This window comes from Oryzias latipes, chromosome 3 (assembly GCF_053564925.1).
Source record: "Oryzias latipes strain Hd-rR chromosome 3, Olatipes_Hd-rR_3.1".
Taxonomy (NCBI): Eukaryota; Metazoa; Chordata; class Actinopteri; order Beloniformes; family Adrianichthyidae; genus Oryzias; species Oryzias latipes.
In genome coordinates this window covers 22,456,713-22,480,683 of record NC_136239.1, presented here as the reverse complement: position 1 = coordinate 22,480,683, position 23,971 = coordinate 22,456,713, and the positions used below count along the sequence as shown (strand labels likewise).

General features: G+C 37.4%; 1 protein-coding gene across 5 annotated transcripts in view; it reads right to left on the bottom strand.

The window, feature by feature from the left end:
* Positions 1 to 1,343: 1,343 nt before the first annotated feature.
* The window catches only part of syt7b (synaptotagmin VIIb), a 97,934-nt gene continuing 75,306 nt past the window's right edge, over positions 1,344 to 23,971 (bottom strand). For all 5 annotated transcript variants that reach the window (XM_078945167.1, XM_020713656.3, XM_020713661.3 and 2 more), the window contains 6 exons: positions 15,253 to 15,388; positions 6,140 to 6,407; positions 5,868 to 6,037; positions 5,385 to 5,499; positions 5,073 to 5,272; positions 1,344 to 2,259 (listed from right to left, as the gene is read on the bottom strand). In XM_078945167.1, the coding sequence (XP_078801293.1) occupies positions 2,155 to 2,259; positions 5,073 to 5,272; positions 5,385 to 5,499; positions 5,868 to 6,037; positions 6,140 to 6,407; positions 15,253 to 15,388 (994 nt within the window). In that variant the 3' untranslated portion in view covers positions 1,344 to 2,154. The remainder of the gene's footprint in view (positions 2,260 to 5,072; positions 5,273 to 5,384; positions 5,500 to 5,867; positions 6,038 to 6,139; positions 6,408 to 15,252; positions 15,389 to 23,971) is intronic.

Sequence of the window (23,971 nt, the reverse complement as noted above, 5' to 3'; positions counted from 1 at the left end):
CTGACATTCACACACGCACACAATCCTGAAGACACAACCAACAATGGAATGTAGAAGTACTCCCCTCCCTGCAGATATTATTTCTCTTTTTTTTTGTTTTCCTTCATGCAACACAGGTCTATTTGGAACTCGATGAAGGTCACACTGAGGCAGTAAACACCTGGAAGACTGACCTGAACTTTATTCAGGAGCCCCAAATTATCATAAATTCCCCATCCAGTGGAATCTACAGATTCAATGTTCAGGGTTTCAGACCACACTAAAATGCAACTCTGTTGACAACTTAAAATAAGTTTGTTTGATTCGTGTGGTTTAGCTCTACTTTCTTGACAAATCCTTTTCTGGATGATTTATTGCATAAATTTGTCAATCAGTTCACCCAAATCGCACACAAATATTCAAAATAAAAATTAAAAATAAACTAAAATTTTACTTCATTTATTTGATAGCTTTTTTTCCCTCTGACAGTATTGCACCTTGGTCCCAAACAGTCACTCCTTCTCTGGCTCACATAAAATGGCATCAGAAGAACAAAAACGAGTTTTTGTTCAACAGAAGTTCAAACTTTTCTAATGTTTTTCATTTTGTAAAACTAGGTAACTGAAGATAATAGAATACTTGAACATTTCCCAAATTGAGATCAATTCTTAGCATTAAGCCACTCACTTTGTTTGAACAAGCTGGATTCAGCCTTCAAAGCAAAGCAAACGAGCTTGTAATTCAGACTTTTTCTCAGTTCAAAATCAATTTCTGCACGACCAGGATGTATGTGGGGCGCCAGCCTTTCTGGTAGACTTCTTCTTGTGTCAAATCATTTTTTTAATGCAGTTTGTGAAAGTTCATATGCAAAAATTTAGAAAAGATTACAACTCTGTATGAGTCTGCTTTGGCAGCTATATTTGGAGAGTTTTCATTATTTTAACAGATATTTTTTCAGATTCAGGAAACTTGTGTTTATGCAGTGGTGTTGCCTGGTGTGTGCCATCCACCACTGGCAATAATCTTACAGCTAACTCATGTTTTGCTTAGTACATTGGAAAGGATGTTGTAGGTCTGTGATTTGGGTAGACTAATACTTTGCAGACTTTTCTTTCAACTTTTTCTAATTGTAACATGCTGATCAATACCCTTAATATACCCAGAACAACGTAGTCTTCTGCACCTTACCATTTTTTTTTTTTGGAAGAACAAACTCATTCCTTACTTACTTGTAAATGATACAATTGGTGAATCAATTAGCTTCTTCTTTTTTTTTTTTTTTACATCTAACAAGATGTTTTTTTGGAAAAAAGATATTTTCATAATTTTGCCTACCAGACCACTGTATTAAATGCTCATATCCATCTATTTATGTTCTTTTTTTATTTGTTGAGGAACCTCATTTGGGATTACAGCACGTCACTCACAGCACGCACAGACAACAAAGGGGTTCCGACCAAAGGGAGAATTATTACAGTGTTTAGAATGAAAGGTGAAAAAGATCAAACACAAGTTGAGCGGTTCTGATCTCTTTTAAAATTCAGCATGTGCCTCTTTTTCTTGCCTTTGAGGGGTTCCTGATTTTCTTAGGAATGGTATGGGAGTTTAGGACCTGTAAAAGAGAAGCAGACCAGCCAGGAGCAGAGTGGGAGGCTCCTGCTTCCGCATCATAGGTGGGTGGTAAATGGGCTCCACAGGTCAGTGGCGGTCACACTTGTGTGCATGTTTTATCACGGTCCATCTCGCTGTCAGAGAAGATGGCTCGACAATCAGTTTGATCCTTTTTTGTTGGTAGTTTGTATTCATAGATGCTCTGATGTTACACTCTGGGAATGGTCTCAATCTTTCATGATGGAAGAAAGATTGAAGGATATCTCGGGGAAGAAATGGAAAGAGGGCACAGGGAAGTAGAGACATCAAAGGCATTTTTAAGTTCAGACAGACAGATAGAAAAGAGTCAGGTGGAAATCACAACTTGACAAGGGGTGAAATTTAAGTGTCACATAGATGAGGAGAAGGAATATCAAAGAGGCCTGAGAAAAAAGAGGTGAGACATGGTCTACAGCCCACCCCTGCGTGCAAGCAGGAGGGGCTGTATGCTGACGGGAGGGACTGAGCAACTAATGCTGAATTCTGGGGGGAAAAACATTGCAGGTAGGCCGCCTGCTGGCTCTCTCAGGCCTTGAGAGCATGCCACTGGGCCACGGCAGTGCGAGGATGACCCATCATGTCTTTCCAGTGTTTCACTTCTGCAGGGCCACTTTTCCATGAAAGGTAAATCTGCCAGAGAGACATGAAAATGTAGTTCCTCCAGTATTGCACAGGGATATGTTATTTGTAAAACAAACCTGAAACATATTGGAGTAAAAGAATATAAACTCAACTTTTCTTTTACTGCTAACCCTTCCCCTTTTAATAGGATAATAAAAGTTTGGCGCCTTAGTAGTCTCTGAACTCACGATGCTTTTGCCAGTTATATCAGTATTTTACAATGATGTATAATGACACAGAAACACTGTTGGCCTAGTTTTCATTCAAGATTTAACATAAAGGTTTAAAAAAGGTTTTTGGATTTTTATGTTTACATTTTTTTAAAATGTAATAATTATGACAGTTTGTTTTTTGATTTATAAATTTTTATTTCATCTCAACACTTTTGATCTTTGTTATGAAGCAAAAACTGCTTGATCTCAATTTTTGTAATTCTTGCAATGATAAAATGACACAATTTACTTTAATATCTGCTCCCTATAGGAGTTTTTTTACATGAAGTTACGCAAATACATGTTTTTGTAATTTTGGCATAACTCAACAGGTTAGAAGCACTTTATTTGAAGAAAAATAAAGATTTAACTTAAATAAAGATTTAACTTTCTAATATTTTATGCAGAACCTACGCATTTCTCAGTTATTTTAAAACCAACATTCCACATGCAGCTCAGAGATTAGTTAATGTTTGGTTTTAACCCTTGTGCTATCTTAGATGACCCCACCCTTTCATTGACGTGTTCTCCCTACCATGACAAAGGTGGATAAAGGTGGAAAGATTTCATGTAATCCATGGACAACAGTGAAGATCACAAATCATTGAAGAAAAAAGGTTCAGAGCACTGTCTAGTGGGTCTAGATGACCCAACTCGTAATGTTAAAGTGCCTAGGATAGCACAAGGGTTACATGAACAAATTAGTTGGTCTGCAAGATGGCGATTATTGCTTTGGGAGGGAACTTTGCAGCTCAGGAGGGAGAGCAGATGTTAGCTGATTGGCTGGTTGTCAGGTTGATATGAAGCCTGAACAGTCAGCACGCTACTATAGTTTGACAAGATTTGACAAATGAACAAATGTAAAAAAACAAATGTTGGAATAGGCACCAGGGCTTTAACTCGAGGGGACTGTAATGTTCAAAGGCGCAGGACTAAATTCAGCCAAACAGTGGTCTCAATTAGAGGCACACAGCTATGGAATACGCTGCCACAGCACATTAGGAACTGGGAAAACTACCCTACCTTCCAAACAGCTCTTAAACGATGGTTAAAAACAAACCAGTCCTGCAAACATTAGTTATTGTTGTTTTTCTGTGACTGTCTTGGAATTTTTAGACTTGCTTTTTATTGTAATAACCTTTGTAAATATTTTTACCTCTAATATTGTGCTATTTCATTGTGTTGTAAATGTAAGTGTTGATATTTTTATCCTGTCCTAGGACAACAGATGAAATTTAGCTCCTGTGCTAACTCTGGCATATTTATGTTAAAGCAGCTGCTGAAACATTGTTTAATATGCATTGTCCTAATTCAAATAAATAAAATAAATAAATAAAATAAAAGATTTTAACTCAGATCTTCCCCTAACTGTATGCGTAATAGAAGAACTTACCATCTCTTTCAATCCTCACTGATAGGGTATTTATTATAGAAATTACTTCCTATATTATATTCCTATGTCCAAAATATTTCATTCTTGGCACACAAGCATGATTTTTGCTACTTGATCGCTTTTTGTAATTTGATGTTTCTAGCTAAAACCAACAACCTGCTTATTGACAGCCCAGTGCCATGTCTATTGAACCACAGTCCAGGCAACAGTGGCTCACAGAAGGCTGCTTCCACCTTTAAAAAATTTACACAGACGTGTTATTGTTGTCACATATGCTGCAGTAATGTTAATCACCCTAATCCAATCTCTCACACGAGTTTGGCTGCAGCTGAATCGGTCCATCATGAACTCCTGGAGAGGTGTTAGATGTTGCTCTTTAACAATCAATGGTGAAACTGTAAAAAAAATGAAATACTTCTGTCTTTTACCTCAAACAGGATTCGAGTTTTAAGTCCTAAAGTTGCAACTGTTGTTGCTGTTGTTTTTTTGTTATAACCTCAAATGTGTCTGGTTTATAGTATACATTTATGGTATCTCTTTACAAATGGGGTCCATGTGGGCTTAGCAAGATACAAATCAATTTTATTTTGAAAATTTGTTTTTGATTTTGCTTCTTGTATCACTGTCCTTGCTCTTCAGGAATTTCACTTTGAAGAAAAGTGTGTATCTTTTATACAGTTAGTTAAATGACAAGGACTATGAATAAATAATACTATTTTAGTTTTGCTTAGCTGACTTCATTTAAATCTAAATTTTTGATATTTTGCTCCTTCATTTGTCCAGACCAATATCTTAGATGTTTCTGGTTTTATGAAAATTAAAACACTTTGAATTATTTAGTCCTTTCTGGTCGTGGACTTGCAATGAAATAAAAGGGAAAGATTGAGCTCCTGTCAAGAGAGGACTGGTTTATAGACGTTTTTCTTATTTATTTTTTGAGCCTGTGAGTTGTAGATTTGACTACATAGACAGCACATGCCACTTTTTATAGTCTTTTGGTTGAAAGCCCCAAATTAAAGCTGAAAGCTAACAATTTAAGCAGATGTTTAGCTGTTTCTTTTCACGGGTGCAGAAACTACATTTTTATTTTGTCCTGATCCAGCAGGTGTCAGTAGCGACTGCTTTAACAATCTGATGAAGCTGATGAACTGTGAGAATTACAGAAACACAGAGGAAGACAAGAAGCAGGAAGAGGTAAAGAAGGGAAACGGAGATACCTTTCCAATGACATCATTGCGACTGAGTCTGTCCTTGTCCATGACAGTGATAATTATGGTGGTCTCCCTCAGTACGTGGGCAGGCACGTCAAAGGGGAAGGAGTCATTGAAAACAGGGTTTAGACAGCGTTTCATTACCGCTGTCTTCTTCTTCTCCACACGCTTATCCTTGTTCATCAGCCACACTTTTACATAGGGGTCTGAGGACAGGGAAATTAAGCAGTAAGAATGCTGTTTTGTGTTACTTTTTTCTTGTAATTGCAGTTATCAAGATGAGCATACATGAAAGGAAAGAGAAACAACAGGTCATACCAGAAGTGCCACCAATGTCCATGGCTTTCAGATTGCGGGCTTTGATGATGCTCACAGTGATGATGTTGGCTGTAGGGTTGTAACACAAAGAAACCAGCAGATCTCCTCGACTCCCCTGCAGACACCAGAGCAGCAGAAAATTGTTAGCTCATCATCACAACCCCCCTTTTTTTTTTTTTTTTTTTACTTTTTTCTCCTTTCAGTTGCCTGCTGTGCATCTCTGCTTTCTCCTTCAGCTGTCTGTGTTTTCTCTGTCTACCTGTCAGGCTCTCCACAAACCCTCCAGCCCTTCTCCCATCAGCTGCCACATCTCCTCTGGAAACATCACAGCAGCCAGGAATGACATCATGCATTCTGGCCCATTTTTCCTTCGCCTCCGCCTTTGCTTCCCTCCTCCCCTTCTACTTCTGTTTCGCGTCTTTCCTCCAACCCAACCCCTGAACACCCTCACCACCACCTACTTATACACACACACACACTTACACTGCCATCGCTACATGGTTTCAGCTCCTTCCAGAAAGTTTGCATGTTGGCCAGGTCCAGTTTGTTGAGGGGGATGGATACTTCTCCTATAGGGTCATTCCTGCTGAATCGGTCGTAGTCAAGAACCTGCAGGTACAGAGTCCTCTGAACCACCTTTTCATAGGGAAACCCTGATGAAAAGACACACATGATACAGTTCCTGTTGGCAGCAGTAATGTGCAGAGAAAATTCAAAACGTGCACATTCTGACAAACACTTTTTTTTAATCATACCCTCAAACAGAAAAGTCTCATTCCAGTGGGGATTCAGATTTTTTCTTTTCACTTTCGTCTCGAGTTTGTGCTTCTTGTCAGGCAGCAGGTACAATTTAACAAAAGGATCTGAAGTTCCAGAAAAATCCTTTGCAGGCAATTCCTGACCCTTGAGGATTTTGACAGTGAGTGTTGAGTCTTGAAAGCTGTAGCCCACGCTGAACTGAATACGACCCAGCTTCTCACACACCGGACCCTCATGCTCATCCTCCTCTGAGCCTGGAGACAACTAACATGAAGAAGAGACGTCAACCTCACAATAGCTTTAATGCAAATGAGCTTTGAATCCAAATTTCAAAGAAATGTAAAAAGAGAAATTATGTTCTTTAATTATTACATATTTTTAGAAATCTTGTCATCTTCATTTTGATTTCAATTTTAAATCCTCATAACAACTTAAATAAACCAAGAGTTGAAATATTTTGACATGTTTCAAACATTTGACAAAAATAATGATCAGAAATATAACTGCAACCAGCTGTAATACATGTTTGCATTAACACTGTATTTGAAAGACTCCTGCAATTTTTATCTGTCTATTTTGTGATCTTGAAAGTTTACACATTGTGTTTAAAAGACAAAAATTGAGCAGATATGACGCATACTGATTTTGCAAATTGCAAAGATTAAGCCCACATTAGCCCCCAGAGACTACAAAATTGCCTGTTTCTAAAAAAATTGCCCCTCTCACCCTTCTGCGGGTGGTTTCTCACCCCAAGCTCAGGTCATCTACCAGAGGCCTGGGAGCTTGAGGGTCCTGCGCAGTATCTTAGCTGTTCCTAGCACTGCGCTTTTCTGGACTGAGAGGTCTGAAGTCTTTCCTGGTATCTGTTGTAGCCACTCCTCCAGCTTGGGGGTTACTGCCCCGAGTGCTCCAATTACCACAGGCACCACTGTCACCTTCACTTTCCATGCTTTCTCCAGTTCTTCTCTGAGTCCCTGGTATTTAATTGATTGATTGATTGATTGATTGATTGATTGATTGATTGATTGATTGATTGATTGATTGATTGATTGATTGATTTCAAACATTGTAGTCAAAGCAAGAAAGAATTCACACAGATTTATGAAACTCATTACAAAAATTATGAAATGCATTTATAAAAAAAAAAGAAAACAAAAAAACATAAATCACATTTGTTTAATTAAATAAAGTTATCATTAACTAAAGACATGCTGAGCTTGTTTTATTGCTTAAAAAGAAGTGGGAAAGAAGCAAGCAGATATAATCCCACCCCTACTGAGTTACTCCAGTTTCTTTTGTTCCTTCTACTTGATGTTTCCGTCACTTGGGACTGCCACATCCACCACAACGACTTTCCTCTTTATCCAGTGTCTAGTTGGTTCGCCATTACCATCCAGTCAGTCTGGATCTGGAAGTCCCACAGGATCTTTGCTCTCTTATTCTCTCCCATTTTTGGAGGTGTTTCCCATTTTGACTTAGGGGCCAGTTCCTATTCTGCACACATGTTCCCGTATATTGTTCAAGCCACTTACTTGGTTGTGGCTCTCCATGTATGCTTTACATATAAATATTTTACGTCTCTCTCTCTCTCTCTCTCTCTCTCTCTCTCTCTCTCTATATATGTATCTGTATTTATATCTATATCTATACATATATATATACATATAGAGAGAGAGAGAGAGAGAGAGAGAGAGAGAGAAGAGACGTATAATATTGCCTACTGGCTAAAGAAACTCACCACACTCCACGAGCGCCTGGACAAATGAACCACCTGCTAAGAGATGGGACTCACCCCGAATGGCTAACGAAGGGCAAACGATCCTGATCCAGAAGGATACCTCAAAGGGTGCAGTCCCATCCAACTACCGGCCAATAACCTGTCTCTCCACAACATGGAAGCTCATGTCAGGTATCATTGCAACCAAGATAAATAGGCACATGGATCAATTCATGAGTAACACACAGAAGGGCATTGGTAGAGACTCCAGAGGAGCCAAGCACCAACTCCTGGTTAACAGAACAGTCGCTCAAGACTGCAGGTCACGACACACTAACCTGTGCACAGCCTGGATTGATTACAAGAAAGCCTATGACTCAATGCCATACACGTGAATCACTGAATGCTTGGAGCTGTACAACATCAACAGGACTCTAAGAGCCTTCATAGAAAACTCAATGAAGCTGTGGAAAAACCACCCTTAAAGCCAATGGGAAGCCACTTGCACAAGTGTTCATCGAATGTGGGATGTACCAAGGTGATGCTCTGTCCCCACTGCTGTTCTGCATAGGTCTGAACCCCTTTAGCCAAATAATCACCAAGACTGGCTATGTATACCAACTCAGAAATGGGGCCAACATCAGTCACCTCCTCTACATGGATGACATCAAGCTGTATGCTAACAGCAAGTGTGACATTGACTCCCTGACCCACACCACCAGGATCTACAGTACTGACATTGGGATGTTATTCAGGCTCGAGCCAGATAGGGACAAAGAGACAAAGAGAGGCAGGGTAGTTGTGTACCTCGTTTACCAAGCAATTCTCTTGGTTTGTCACGCCAAGTAATTTAAGCTATCATCTACAGAAAAAACTCATCCACCAAGTGCTGACCTGGGTTCATCTCAAGCTCCTGACCATTAACATGACCAAGACGTCAAGACCTCCAGCCACGCCATCCCTCCACGCCACGCGACCTGCCAGCTTATCCTCATCCGCCTCGTCACTGAAGAGTCCACAACACTTACCTTCTGGTCCACTCCTCGTCTCAGCCACCTTAAGTGACGTTCTCCAGGGAGCTCCTCGCCAACATCCTAGAATGACAACCTGTTTTCTTTGCCAAGCCCTCGTGCGTCATCTTTCTGAGTTTCAGCGATTGGGTCTATTCTTGTCATAGTCAATCATGACAGGTGGCTACTATGAAGAACGTACAATATGACATATTTTCCGTTGTATTACATTTTTTTGTTATGTATTTAAGTCCATATGTTCTAATTCACAGTTTTGATGCCTTCAGTGTGACTCTACAATTTTCATAGTCATGAAAATAAAGAAAACTCTTTGAATGAGAAGGTGTGTCCAAACTATATATATATATATATATATATATATATATATATATATATATATATATATATATATATATATGTATAAGATTTGTTAAAATAACATGCAAACTCTAACCAAAGGATTTTTTTTTTTCAAAGTGTTGAAATCTAACCCTCTCAAATAAAATGCAAAGTGTCCATCATTGTATAATAAACATATTTTTGACTGCAACAGACTGATACTTTTCAGAAAAATTGGAGAAACCAAAAGCAAAAGGGGTAATAATGTCATAATCCTAAAAATCTCTCTGCTTTTTATCTTTTCTGATGGTAAATATTTTTTTGTTGTGTGCTTCCAGTAGCTTTTCATTAAATTCTGTGGCACCATTTCTAAACAGTGTTCCTTTTTGGGGCCCACTTTTATTTTAAACCCTGACAAAAAATTTGTTGCTAAATGTTTTACATATTTTTATTTCAATAAAATAACTATGGTTATAAATAACAAGTTAAAAGCAGTTTTTGTCTTCAATGTGTACAATATTTTTTCTTCTCCTTCAGGTAAATATAATGATTACAGTGGATTTTTCTTCAGAGCTTTCTTTAAAAAATATGTATTATCCCATTACTTTGACATAAAAACAACAGTTGGACATCTGGAAAGCAATGCAATAAAACTATACTTTCTTTCCTTACCTGCTTAATCTAACATAAGTTTAAATGATACACAGATAAGCATGCTTTCTGTAATAACTTTTTTTTCATTTTGAGAACAGGTTATCATTTGCAATTACTGATTTGTAGTAACAAACTTGATTTATTTATACTGTAAAATCTAGCCAAAACATATTTTGTTCTGATTTCTTGATAAAATAAACAATTGCAGGTCTTTCCTGGCTTCTTCCACACACCCTTTTGATGCTAATCATCTTCAGGGGTGATAGGTGACAAATTATCACTTGGTGAGACCTTTAAAAACTGTAAACAAAATGCATTAGGCTTTAAAGGTCAAACTTGCTGAAAAAAACTGGAAAACCAAAGTGAGTTTGAGAATTTTGAAATGCCCCAGGAACCTTATCACATGTTTCAAAATAATTCTGGAAAAGTGAGAACTGAGTTGTGTAAGCTCAAAGAGCCCTTCATGTGTGATATGAGGATCTTGGTATTTATTCGGATTAAGTTAACAATAATCTGTTGCTACTTTCTATACATTAAAATCATCTTTTGTTCCCTTATAAATTGTATTTTCTTTTTGTCCTGTGTTTCAGTTTATTCAGTGTTCTTTCAATGTACTTTAATAATCTGCATTTGGATCCTCATAAAAAAACACACTTCATGACACACACTGTCAAACTTTCGGATATTCAAAGCCTGTTCTCACACTAATTAAACCTTTGGAGCTTCTCAGGTTGTCAGTTTTCTCTTGACTTAAGAGAATCAACTTCACAAGGTGCACTAGTCTGACCCAAAAAAGTACATATCGCCACTTCTGACAAAAAAAACTAACATTAAATTCAGTTAAACATTTGGTACTTGCCTTGCTAAATGGAAAATACGTCGTACGACTGTGTGTCAACACACAAAACCTTTGTATCAACAAAGAAAAAGGTCAACCCTCCGAAAAATGTTAAATTTAATTTACTGTTCTGAGCTTCTCTTCTAATTTTTGCTGCTGCTTAGGCTAAGCCTTTTCTCCCTGCTGACTATTTCATTATACAGTTCTCCAACTTTTCTGTTGCTCCTAATAGTTTTTCTACATTGGTCACTCTTTCTTTTTCCATGTTTTCCACTTTATTTTCTGACATAGCTGATGTAGCTTTTGCCTCCTTTCCTCTCCACTTAAAAACCCTCAAAAGCAACAAGAAATTAATTACTTACTCTGTCTTGGATAAAAGTTTCATTGTTTCTGTCCTGAAAATGATTTGAGTAGACTGACTTCATCAAATATTGGTAGTTGTGTACAAGCGCACCACTAATGTATTCAGCATGCTACCTCCATGCACATCTGCAAGTCTTTGTGTGGTTCAACACAAATAAACAAACAATCTTTAGGGAAGTGCACCCTAACCTTAACCCTGACCCTAACCACAGGAAGTGCAGTGGCAGACACTAATGCACCAATACCTGTTTGAAGGACACTAAAGGGGATTCACCCAAATGCTTTTTATGACAAATACATATTTATTACCACTTGAATGTGTGTGTGGATGGGTGGAAAAAATGTATACGTATATATGCTTAGGTTGGAGGTAGAGCGTTTAGCCACCAAGCCCCTGTTTTATGGAATAAACTCCCAGCTCATGTAAGAGAGGCCGACTCAGTTTCTACATTCAAAGTTAGACTGAAAACATTCCTCTTTGGACAGGCTTATTGTCAGACTAGTTAGTATTAAGAGATTATTTAACTTAATGTTAGTTTGTTTAAATTAAACTTAATAATAACTATTTCTTTTAAAAGGCTGCTAGAAGTTGAAGCTGGGGTAACTATGGTGCATTGTGGTTCTGTCCTCTTTCGATTCATGTATTGTCCCTCTTTTCCTCTCCCCTCCTGGGGAGTGGGAGTGCTTCCAGACTCCTGTTGTTTCATCCGTGCTCCAGTTGCTGACCGTTTACCTCGTCTCTGCTCCTGCTCCTACACCTGGCTGTGGATCCTGCCTCTGGCTCATCTCTGGCTCGTCTCTGCTCTGTACCTGACCGAGTACATCGTCTCTGCTCCTGCTCCTACACCTGGCTGTGGTTCCTGTCTCCGGCTCGACTCGCGCCTTTGACTGTCCCCACAACCACGGCTGGATGAAGCTCGTCTGCTGGACTTTTATATATGTAGTTGTAGATTTAGATAAGTTAATTCTTCTCTAAGAGTTCTGGTAAATCGCCTGTCCGTCCTGGGGGAGGATCCCTACTTCATGTGGGCACCCCTGAGGTTTCTTCGTTTTTTCCGGAATCCGTTTTTTTTGGGAGTTTTTCCTTACCGCAAAGGGGGATCTAAGGGCAGGGATGCCAGTATAGCATAGTCAGTTTGTTAGTTCATTTTAGTATTTTCCTATTGAACTCTTTGTATTCGTGATCCTTTTAATTTCATGTTTTACTTCGAAGCCCATCAAGACGACTGTTGTTGTGATTTTGGGCTATACAAATAAATTGAATTGAAATTGAATTGAAAGATAATTGAAGTTATTATTGGTTCACATATTTTCCCTTGGGTTTGATCCACAGCTGGATTGATCCCACAAAAAAAGCACAAGGAACCCCCTGCAAATGTGTGATAGTATTGAGGAGAAGACAGTTTTACGCCACTCTCTCCATGACTCTGAGCATCACACAAAATGAAAGCAGTGTCAGAGTACATCCTGATAAGAGCTGACAGGATACCCATCCACCCCCCCACCCACTCACTCTCAGGTGAGATGCTTCAGAATGTTGGATGGACATTTACTGTGACACCAGATGCCATTTCTGTCTCTTCTCTTCGTACAGTCAGAGTACAGGATCACATTTTTCAGTATGAAGACTTTTGAATGATATGCAGGTCACTGGAAAAAGAAATTCATCATTCAGTACCATTTCTATAAATTCCTCAGTTACGCCATGAAACTAACGCAATTACAAAGTCTCAAATCCTGTCATCCTCTCATAGCAACTGCGTCACTGCATGTTTCTTCACTGCTAATTACAGAACCTCTCTGAACAAGTCGCACATCCCCTCTCCTCACTTCTCAGCTCTCACTTCAAGAAGATGATTTGAGTATTTTTCACTTAACTATGGCAGAAAGTGAAATGCTCTACAGGTGGGAGAGCTCTGTTTCTTGGTGACAAAACACTTCGAAAGATGAAAGACCTCTCATGAAACTTTGTTCAGAGCGCATATAGACTTCCTTTTCAACTTGAAAACTTTATTATGTGCACTGTACAGAAAGAAAATCTACAAAGCTTATGTGAATTTACTTTTAGTTTAAGTTTGTTTTAAATTTTGAGAACTTACCTGTCAAAAGGCCACAAGTACAGGATACAAGTGGGCAGAAAGTTCCAATTTTCTTTAGTTACCTTGTTAAACCTCTATTCCTCTTAAACTCTTACAGACACAGCTGTCAGCTAGCTAGTTTTTGATCATAAAATTGTATACAAGAACCATCCATCTTTCAAACCTGCCGAATCTCTTTTGAGGCCATAACTGATTGAGCCTATCCCAGCTGCTGTTGGGCAAAGGCAGGGTACACCTAGCCAGGTTGCCAGTCTGTTGCAGAACCACACACACTCACTCACATTCACAACTTGGGGCCATTTAGAGCCATCAAATAACCTATGAAGAATGTTTGTAAACCACCATTAATAATATGAATACATACATATTGAAATGACTTTGTTTTATTGTTCTAGTCAAAAGCTTTTAATATTCAAAAAGGTATTTAAGAAAAGGAAGGTGCATTGGCAAGAAACATTTGGGAGTCTTGGATCTATGAAGCAGACGTTCAAACACACAGCTTAATCAAGAAATGCTTCATTAAGTTGCTTGTCCATGATACCCAATGTCAAACTTTTTTTTTGTTTTCATTGCAAAGAACATTTGTTGGTTACTGTTTGTCTTCTCTTGAGTGGGCTTTGTCTCCATTGGGAGAGGCAGTGGCATCATCTCACTCACCTGTCGTTTTTGCATGTTGTTGCTGCATATTTGCACAATGAAGAAGTCACACCTTAAGTCAAGTAAGAAGCCTTTGGCTTCCAGACTGAAGCGCATTTAAAAAAAAAGAAGATCTGAAGCCATGTCGGTTTACCAAGTAACCACTAGATGGCTTGACTTCTTCTTCCACTTTCGGCTTCTCCCATCAGGGGTCGCCACAGCGAACAAGTCGCATGGTAAATTTGGCAATGTTTTACGCCGGATGCCCTTCCTGACGCAACCTTCGCAAACCGGGCTTGGAACCGGCAGAGGTAGAGAAGGGAACAGGGAGCAGCCCGGAGTCGAACCCGGGTTTCACGGACGGAAGGTGCCGCAAACCAGCACGAGCTAAACTGGCTCGACAATCTATTTATTTAATCAAAAATGGTCCACAGAAAAAAAGGCTGGTTTTTAAATTGTGTTTTTTCTCTGTTGCTATAATTTATGTTTATTGTGTGTTATATAGTTTTGTTTGCATCATCAATTTTTTTTTTTGCTTTAAGATCATTACCTACAAAAAGTATTTTCAAATGAGCTATAAAACCTCAGCTTAATGACAGAAGATCATATCTGGCCAAGATAGGAACCACCCTAAAAATAAAATACTGGCCGGCCAGACATACAACAGTAGACAGGGTGGTCAAAGCTGATTTGAACATACATGTATGTTACAGACATTGGCTATCGTGCACTGCAAATTTTTATATACATTTTAGTAGTTAAAAAAACATCGCAGTTCTGTGAAGAGTGACAATTGTTTATCTTTCTTTTAATTGCAGACAAGAAAAATCCAAACAATGATGTAAGCAAATTTTAGGAAAGGTTCTGGACTGGGACAACAATTTTTTTTTTTAGTATTAACAGAGCTGTATGAATTTCAACATTCAAGGAATGGCTTTGATTATTATCATTGATTCAAAAAGGCAATTAATTATGAATTTTGGAAATCAAGTTTTGTGAAATAAAATATGAACTTTAGTATTCTCTCATTATTTCAGTTTCTTAAAAAAATCTGTTAAAATCCTTGGTAAAATGTATTTTTTGTTAGAAGAAGCTTAAGCTCAGTTTGTACAAAGATCAAACTATAGTTTCAAAAATAGCAGATAAACCTGTTTTTTATTATAATAGTAAATGCCAAAATGTGTTGGAGGAACATTCACTTTTTTTGGCTTAGTTTTCACTCCTATCTCCTAAAATCTGTGCTCTAGTTTCAGTCTTCCTCTTGGAACCAGACCTGAAAACACCACAGAACCCCACCCATCAGCCAATCTGTTATAATTAAATGCTCATTTGACAGCAATTGTCCAACTTTAATGATAAATGAGCTTGACAGGGCAGCAAAAAAAACACAGATGAGTTTGTGGTGCATCCATTAAACCTCTAATGATGCTAAAGAAGCAATGAGTTGTATTACCATGAGCATTTCACTGGTGACAGAGTTGGCCAAGTCGGAGACAGAAGAGTTGGCTTCGTTGCTCTGCCCCTGTCTGCGTCCAGCCTCTTCCGCTGTCTGACCTCTGGTGCTGCTGCCTGGTTTGTTACCAGGTGTTCTGGTAAAATGAACACAAACACTGAAATAATTATCCTCACCTTCTGCACTAATGAACATTACGGACACAAAATGTAAATTTTGACCAAAAGTGGCACTTTTACAAACCTATTTGTGGAAGGCCGTTTTGGGCAAAAAGAAATCATTAAACCTTCACGGAAAATGTTTAAAGACAGAAATGAAAGAAAAAAAAAGAATGTGTTTAGACATAAGCAAAATATTTAATCAAAATAGGACACTACAATCTGTAAGAAATGTAGAGAAAAAACTAGGTATAAATATTTTGTTAAATTTTGCTCAGTTGAACTATAAAAAATTGTAAAACTTGGATATTGATTCAAACTTTTTTGTTTTGCTTGTCAAAATTGGTAGTGATAACAGATTTTTCTGTTTCCTTGTTTCTTGTTGGGACACTAAAGCAAAGACTCACTTCATTCAGCTAACCCGATTAACCAATGAATTGGAAATAAAATATTCTGGGTGGTGTTTTTCAGATAAAACCTTTTAGATGTTTTGTTTTTAAAATCACGATTCTATAAAGTCAAAATGATCACATATAGTTTAGAAAACTTAGTTATCAAACATATTAAAATCTCGTAACATAAAAACCAGAACCAAGGGAAAAAAAGACGAAGTGGAGTTGGTGTGAAGTGGATTGATTGCATTTTGTGTGTTCCCACTTAAAAGTGTCTCTGAAGTACTGTAAGTGTTCAGTGCATCTTGACCTATTTTTCAGATATTTTAAGAGCCACTACACTTGAGTGACAAAATCCATATAAACAAAAAATAAACCACAAGGAACTTGGCCGAGCATCTTCCGTGCATTGTGCAGCCCGATTTTTTAAATTGTAAATTTTCTAAATGTGGCTTTTTTTAACATAATTTTTCTGTCACATAAAATCTGTGTCTGTGACTTATTTGAAGTGGCTATTAGATTTCATATATTTTTTGGTGTGGATGGGATGACATTTTAAATTGTGAGAGCTGTTCTTTTTATATTTTGTTCAATCACCAGACAAAGTGATGCGGATGGTTAAGTTCACACTTAACCACTTTGATCAAAAACTTTTTGTTTGAAAATGTTTAACTTTTATTTGCATCTTTACTGCTTCATTGTTTCATATTGATTTTAGTATAAATTTGTGTAAACAAATTGGTTCTTTTAAGTTATCTGGGTTTTAATTAAAGTAAAATTAAGCTCTGTAAGAGAGACAATTAAGTTCGTGTTGGGTACCACAGGTTACAAAAAAGTGATAATAAAAAATGCTTGTGCGAACTTTTCTAGGACAGAAATGTGAGCCAGAAGTTAGATGTAAAACCAAAAAAATGAATTGAACACCGACCAGATACTTTGAAGAAACCTGACATCTGAATGCAGAATAAAAGAGGACACAAAAGGAGCACAGGCAAATGACAGATGTGCAGCAAAGAGACAAGCAGAAGTAGAGCAACACTGGATGTAGAAAAGAAAAAAAGAAACAGCGGAAGAGTAAAGAATTGATTTGTCACTGAGCGTTGGTTTCTTGTGATCTCCAGGTCAGAGCACCAACAATGCAGGTCCAACCCAATCCAGACTTTAATGGCTTCTGTTCCACAGCTTGGTAAATTACAGTTTACCTTTGCTGTTGCTGTCTAACAGCTGAAACATGCTGAATTTTTGGCTCAGGAGGTCAGAAACAATGCTTTTTATAGCTCCTACTATCAACCCACAATGCATTAGCTGCAAAGTGTTGCCTTAAATAGCTTCACAACATTAGGTAGTCGCCCACATAAAACCATAAGGCCTTCTCTCTTTGGGACTAACCTGACTTTCACATGCTCTGTTCATCAAAAACGCGCTTTACAAATTAGCTCAAAACATCAGAAATACATCTTTATTTCATGTAGAAATATTGGAAACTATGGTTTATGCTCCATTCTCAGATGTATTTATGACATAAGGAAAATCTTCTTTATTTTAAAAGAAGAAAAAGGAAAGATCTCAAAATTAATTAAAATTGTTTCTAATACTATGATCTAACACAAAATCAGTCTGAAACATTATTCCTTGAGAGAGTTTGCTCCTAGGATCCAGTTAACATTATAATGCAGCACTGAAGCAAAATACATGAATTAAAAAAAAGAAGAAAAAAAAGGAATGTGACATAGGTTGTGTATTTAGAAATAGTTGGATTGGTCTTCTTACATAACCCAAAGTGAACCATTACAAGTAATTCTCTCCAGTGTATATTTACTCTAATATAAACTGGTGGGTGTTGTGCTTCCCCTGGAAGGAGTCTGCAGCTCATTTCTAGAAGCAACTCAGTTGGACTAAAACAGTTTGGGGTTTGGGAACACTGCAACATGAAGCATTTTTCACTTTAATTACACAGAACATAATGCATACCTGTCAGCTGGGATCTTCAACCTAATATCTACTATAAATGCTTACTAGAAGAAGGGTTGGCTCTGTGACAGACCAGCCAAATCTCTGCACGACACTAAACTGAGGCAATTACTCTTGTATAAACACAGGGTCTGACAACACTTGTACCTAAAACATTGTCTTAAGCAAAACTGTAAAAATGTAGCAAGAAATGATTTTGAGTTTGCGCAAAGAAACCAATACATGACAAATATGGAAAACATGGCGGATCTACATGTCATTTCAGTTTCTTGAATCACTCACGTGTGTGAAAAAAATACTTATAGTTATACATACAATAAAGCATATTACCGTATTTATGAATTAAGGAGTTAAGGAGCATAGCAAAAAGAACATTAGTATAACCTTTATTTTTCCAAGGTATTTCTAACTGAAGACACCCAATATGGCATTAGAGTATTGCCTTCACGCAACAACATCTCCTGAATGATTTATAGTCAGTAGTATCCAAAATTATTCACTCTATTAATAAAATCCTCTGCAAAGGATACATTTGCCAAATAATTTGGAACAATCTAAAAATGGGTTCCAGCTGTTGAGGATAAAGTGAGAAAACCAATGACCCATTTTCTTAAAAAAAAGTAGTAAATTCAAGCAGAACAGGGCTTTCTTACTTGCTTTCAACGTTTCATATGCTGTAATATTTCTCAAATGGTAAGCAAAACGTCAAGAAAGCATCTATGTAGTTCTTGAAGTTTATTTTTCATATTCTGAACAATTTAAAACAAAGTTAAAGCAGGGATGTTTACACTTAGTAAAAACTGCCTGCTGCACGTGGAACTGCAGGTTCTCACAACAGATAAATGAAGATCTGCCACTGCAGCAGAGAGCCCTTGAGTCACGACTGCTGACACAAAACAGAACAGGGACATGGAGCTTTCAGACCCAACGATGAGCTGAGTTCATTCATGGATGTAAATACACATATTTACTCAATGTCAAATCCACACACCAGCTGAGACACACGCTCAGGCAAGGTGCCAAAAGCTGCATATTATTTCAACTAGACAATGCCCTCAACTTTACCTTCGCAAAGAAATAGAAAATAAATATTTAGACATGTAATATATGGGCTTTGAGGTAAGCAAATTAGGATTTTTCCTTCAACCGAAAAGTCAGTGTAACTGTAAGGTCCCACTTCTTGTCTGCCAGTGACTATCTCATCTAAAACCCAACACCAGTTGCATAATTCATCCTGTAGAGGTTGTTGCTCTGTGATGACTGAGACTTGTGCTCCCACTTAACGTTGTTCTTGGTACCATCATACATTTTACAGTTGCAGTAACCATGGTAACAAGAGCCTTAAAAGGAGGCCATCAAATCCACAGAAAGTTCCAAATAAAAGGGGGAGGGGGGTGTAATAGAATAAAGGGAACAACAACAAATACAGGAGGCGAATATTTGTGAGACCTTTTTTTTCAAACTCACGTCTTCATACCTGCAGAATGCATCTGCAGCCCAACAGCCACCTGCGACCCCACCTCAGCACACTCCTACAGTGTTTGTGAGCTCCCGATAAAAATAGCTCATTCATAAATATCAAAGAGAAGCAAAAAAAAACTATGGAAAAAACCTTTACCCCAGTGAAATCAATCTGGATGATCAGACTTGAGCAGGCTCAGATCCCACTGAACAATTTTTTGCCGACAGGGCAATGCAAATGAACCACAAAGTCAAGTATCTAAAGCAGATCTAATGAGCACACAAGCAGTCCCTGTGGAGGCCAAGGGTAAAGCCTCTAGAGAATGACCACTTCCCCAGTGCAGTTGTCTCAAAAAAACCACGACTTCCTGACCTCATGGCCTCAATCTGAGTTGAAAGCTATCTTCTTAGTTATTGAACAAAGCAGGTCATTACATCTCTGAGGACAATGTTAGGATGTCTTATCTTCTCCCATGTCTCAGTGTCTATTGTCTGTTGTTCAGCATTGAGTAGGAAAAGCACAAAAAAAGGGAAAAAGAAATCCCTGTTCATTCAGCTCTGATTGAGATGTATTTTGGAAGTAATTATTGCACTGGAGGCCATGTTAATATGAAAAAAAATGCTGAGCTTTGGCAGCAAACAGCAGGAGTAAAATCTGTACTACCCTGTGTCCTGTATTGTAATTAATTGTCATGTTAACATGTTTTTTTTTCTTTTATGCAGTCAAGCTTTTAAGCCCACCTAATCAAAAATCTATAACCATCATTACATAGTCATAGCAACGGCCCTGTATAAGAGTTTAATAAATAGATGCTGTAATTAGTTTTTAAAATAATTTGTTTGTTGATTAAATAACATGTGCATTTTTATAGGATAATACAATAACATTAAGTGACTAATAAAGTAAATCGTTTGAGAATTCTGTATTGCACAAAAGCATAAAAAAAGAAATTCTAAAATCCAAAATAATTTAAAACATAGTTAATTTCTTTGGTGTGTATTTTTTGCCTTCTTAAAGTTTTTTGAGTAAGAAGTCGCAAAATGCAACTTTAGAAACGTAGAATGCGTTTTATGCCTGATTAGTTCTCAGTAGATCAATCGTCTAAATTTAGAGCAAATCAGAATGCAGAGATGACATCTAAATGATTGGAGCTTACAGGCCTTCATGAAGATGCTGGGGATGGAGACATCCATGTATAGAGTAATGGCAAAAAAAGTTTTACATAATCATTTTAAGTTTTAAGCAGAACCTCAACATAAACAAGAAAAATGGCGAGAAATATTGGAGCTATCCAGCCGTAAAGTTTGGAGCCAGATATCAGCTTGGATGAGGAAAACAAAGATGAACATGATAATACTTGTTTACAAGTGGATGGATCAGAATGGAACGGAGCAGGGAGCTTGTGGCTTGCCAATGGAAGCATTTTTGCATCTGCTCTTGACTCACATAAATTTGTATTAAAAATGCTTGATTTCCTTTATATATGTCCTCTATCATTAGAAAAATGCCACAAGAACATTTTGAAAACACCCAAAACACAATTGTCATCAGAGTGGGTCTGTAAGTATTGGTTTCTCGCATTCCAACAGTGAAACAGCTGCTATAATAATTTACTAAAATAATAGCTAATCATAAAAACTGTCCAAAAAGCAAAATAAACAAAATCCAAATCTCAATTATAAACAAATGAATTTAAAATATTCTACTATTTCAATCAGATCTATTTAAAAACTTGACATGTACTTTAAATTTTTTAAAAATATTTTATAGGTAAAGGCATTTCTGTGGTTTTTGCAAGCTGCTGTTCTATTCGGTTTGGAGTGTATTGAGGTGCAACTCGAACGCAGTCACTTTCCCTAATGACTTCAAAACTGTGTTGTTACTTGTTTTTATTTTGCCAAATTAAAGTAGAAAGTATAGTAAGATAAATTAAAGCAGAAAGGATAAATCCGAAAATGAACAAAAAAAGTATTTACTGTTTATTTTGTAGGACGTAAAACATCATCAAAACTTAGATTGTGAAAGTAAAAGAGTTAACAATTTCAGTCCCTCCTAATCTCATCAGGCTTAGAACTGGTTGTAAAAAATAAAAGCAGACTCACAGGAGTTTAAACAAATAAATGATCGCTCCAAAACACCACTCACAAACATTTTTTTTTTCTTTTGCATGCCCCGCAATGAAACAGATTAATGAGTGTGTGTCCAAGGTGACAGTCATTTAAAGTGACAAGGCAGCAGTGATGTGACATCATCCCATCAGTACTGTAAGCCAATCCACAGCCTCGGGAAAGGGGAGGATCAGGTGAGGAGGAATAGGATAAAACAGGAGGGCAAAAGACCAACAAAAAAAGAAAGTATTCCATTAAGCTAGAGAACGCAAGAAGGGGTAAAACGACAGAGGTGAAGGATTGAACGATGGCAACAGAAAATATACTGAGAAGAGGAAAGCAATGACGTTAACGGAGGAGAAAAGGGAGACAAATGAGAGGAAGGGTCTGAATGAGAAATGTCTCACTACTAACATGCTGTATCTGGGTCCTGCTGAACATACACTGGGCCTGAGAGACCACAAAATACAATTGAGGGCCCCATGTTTCATGATGGATGAGGCTGGGGCTTCAGTGTCAGCTCACTCAGCGCTCCCCCGTCAGCAAGGACAAATCACTTCATGACCGCCCCCCTCAGCATGGCAAACACAAATAATGATGCCATCTACACAGATGGACTACTTTGATACTTTTGGAAGATTTTTTTTTCCAAAACCACAACTTTACTTAAAATAGCAGAAAAAGAGCAGTTGTGATAACTATTTCAAATTAAAAGTCCATGTCAATGATGTTTGGCATCTTTTCCCTGCATGATCTCTAGGCTAGGTTATGATTAAATATATTTTTTCAAAATGTCTCATTTGTTTTGATCTACATCACTTTCTTTTCCAATCTTCTTCACTTCTGGTCCACCGAGGAAGCAGTGGAGGGTGTGGAAAAGTCAAGAGCTGATTTGACTCATAGTTGCTGGCTGACACAGAAGTCCGTTTGAAATTCAGTCGGAACAAATGGTGATGAAACTTGTGCTTTGCACTGTGTCTTTTTGTACATTGTTATTTTACGTGATTTAAAATATAAGTTATTAAAAATATAATATGGAAAGCTTTTATTTTATGGGCGACCGTGGAGCAGTGGTAGGGCAGCTGACCCATTATCGTAAGATTGCATGTTCGATTCCTACCTTCTACACCCACGTGTCAAAGTGTCCTTGGGCAAGACACTGAACCCCACCTTGCCTCTGGTGGTAGGTTGGCTGCCAGTGTTTGGCAGCAGAGCCGCTACCAGTGTGTGAATGTATGGGTGAATGGGACTGTGACTGTAAGGCGCTTTGGGCCTTCAAGGAAGGTAGAAAAACACTCTATAAGTATACGCTATTTTATGCTTCAATGTGAACCTAAATTACTTTATGGATGTCTTAAAGACAAAAAATGTAATGAAGGTGGAATTTTTATGACCTTAAACCAGATACAATATGAATTTGTAAAAAAAGGAAGCATCCACATTTCAACATGTAAATGTGTGATAAGGAAGCCGTCTGACTTATGTAGGGCAGCAAAAAAACAACTATAACGTGTAGAGATCTTTACAATCTGGAATAATTTTGACAAACAAAACTTAAAATCTTTCTGCTCTAATGGAAATAAATACCGTAAGCTCATTTTACTGACACAATAATTCAAAGAGATTTTTTTAGCTCTCCTGTGTCTGATATTTGTCAGTATTTCAGATCAAACAATGTATAATCAAAAACCAAAACAAAGAGAAAATAGATTTTTCAAACAGCCATCTGTAAAATGCTTAAACAAATAGAAATTCTGTAAGGAAAGTGTTATTTTTTCAAACCTGATGTCTGATTGGTCTCTACTTGTTATGCTGGTGCACTCAGCTTTACAGCGACTTACAGTGAGGCATTTTGTATAGTAGGAATGTTTCAACAGAAGGCTTCTTTACATTTTAAATGTGCAGACACACTGAAAGCTCCTTGGTTCAGCTTAAAGAAAAAAAGAGGGTATTTGCATTACTTAAGAGACCATTTGTACGTACAGTTCCTCAGAGCACATCAGGTCTTGTGCAAAATATAGAATAAAGACAGATGAAGGAAATATTTCTTGAATTTGAAACAGAACATTCTGCATTTTTGTCATAATTTTCAATTTGCTTTGCATAAAAGTAAAACAGTGTTATTATTCAATCAGATTTAAATCACTGCAGCCAATTGTACAATGGATGATCTTTTGTAGAAAAGAAGAAGTCTCTTTTTAAAAATGGTTCCTTTTTTCTACGTTTATGATGGGCCTTTTCTTTGATTATATGTGATAACTTGAAATCCTTTCATAATTCCCGGAATAAGCCTCCTTATTAAAAAACATGTTCCTTTTTCAAGATTTTATTTTAATAGATGAAAATGAGGCACAACAAGGCCACAGTGGGAAGAGGAAAAAAGTCTAAACGAAGTAGATCCTAAGTTGAACATCTCAATCTTAAAACAAAAAATACAACATTTGGGATGTGTGGGGGCTATTTAGCCCTTTTATTGGACTGAGATGTAAAACCTAAAGAAAAGTGAGTAAACCTTGGGAGTTATTTTGATAAAAATAAAGATAAAATAAATATAAGTCAGCTTGACATTTGGGCAAACGTGATTTTGTCTGCTTTTGTCTGCTTCACCCTAATAACTTGAAAAACAGA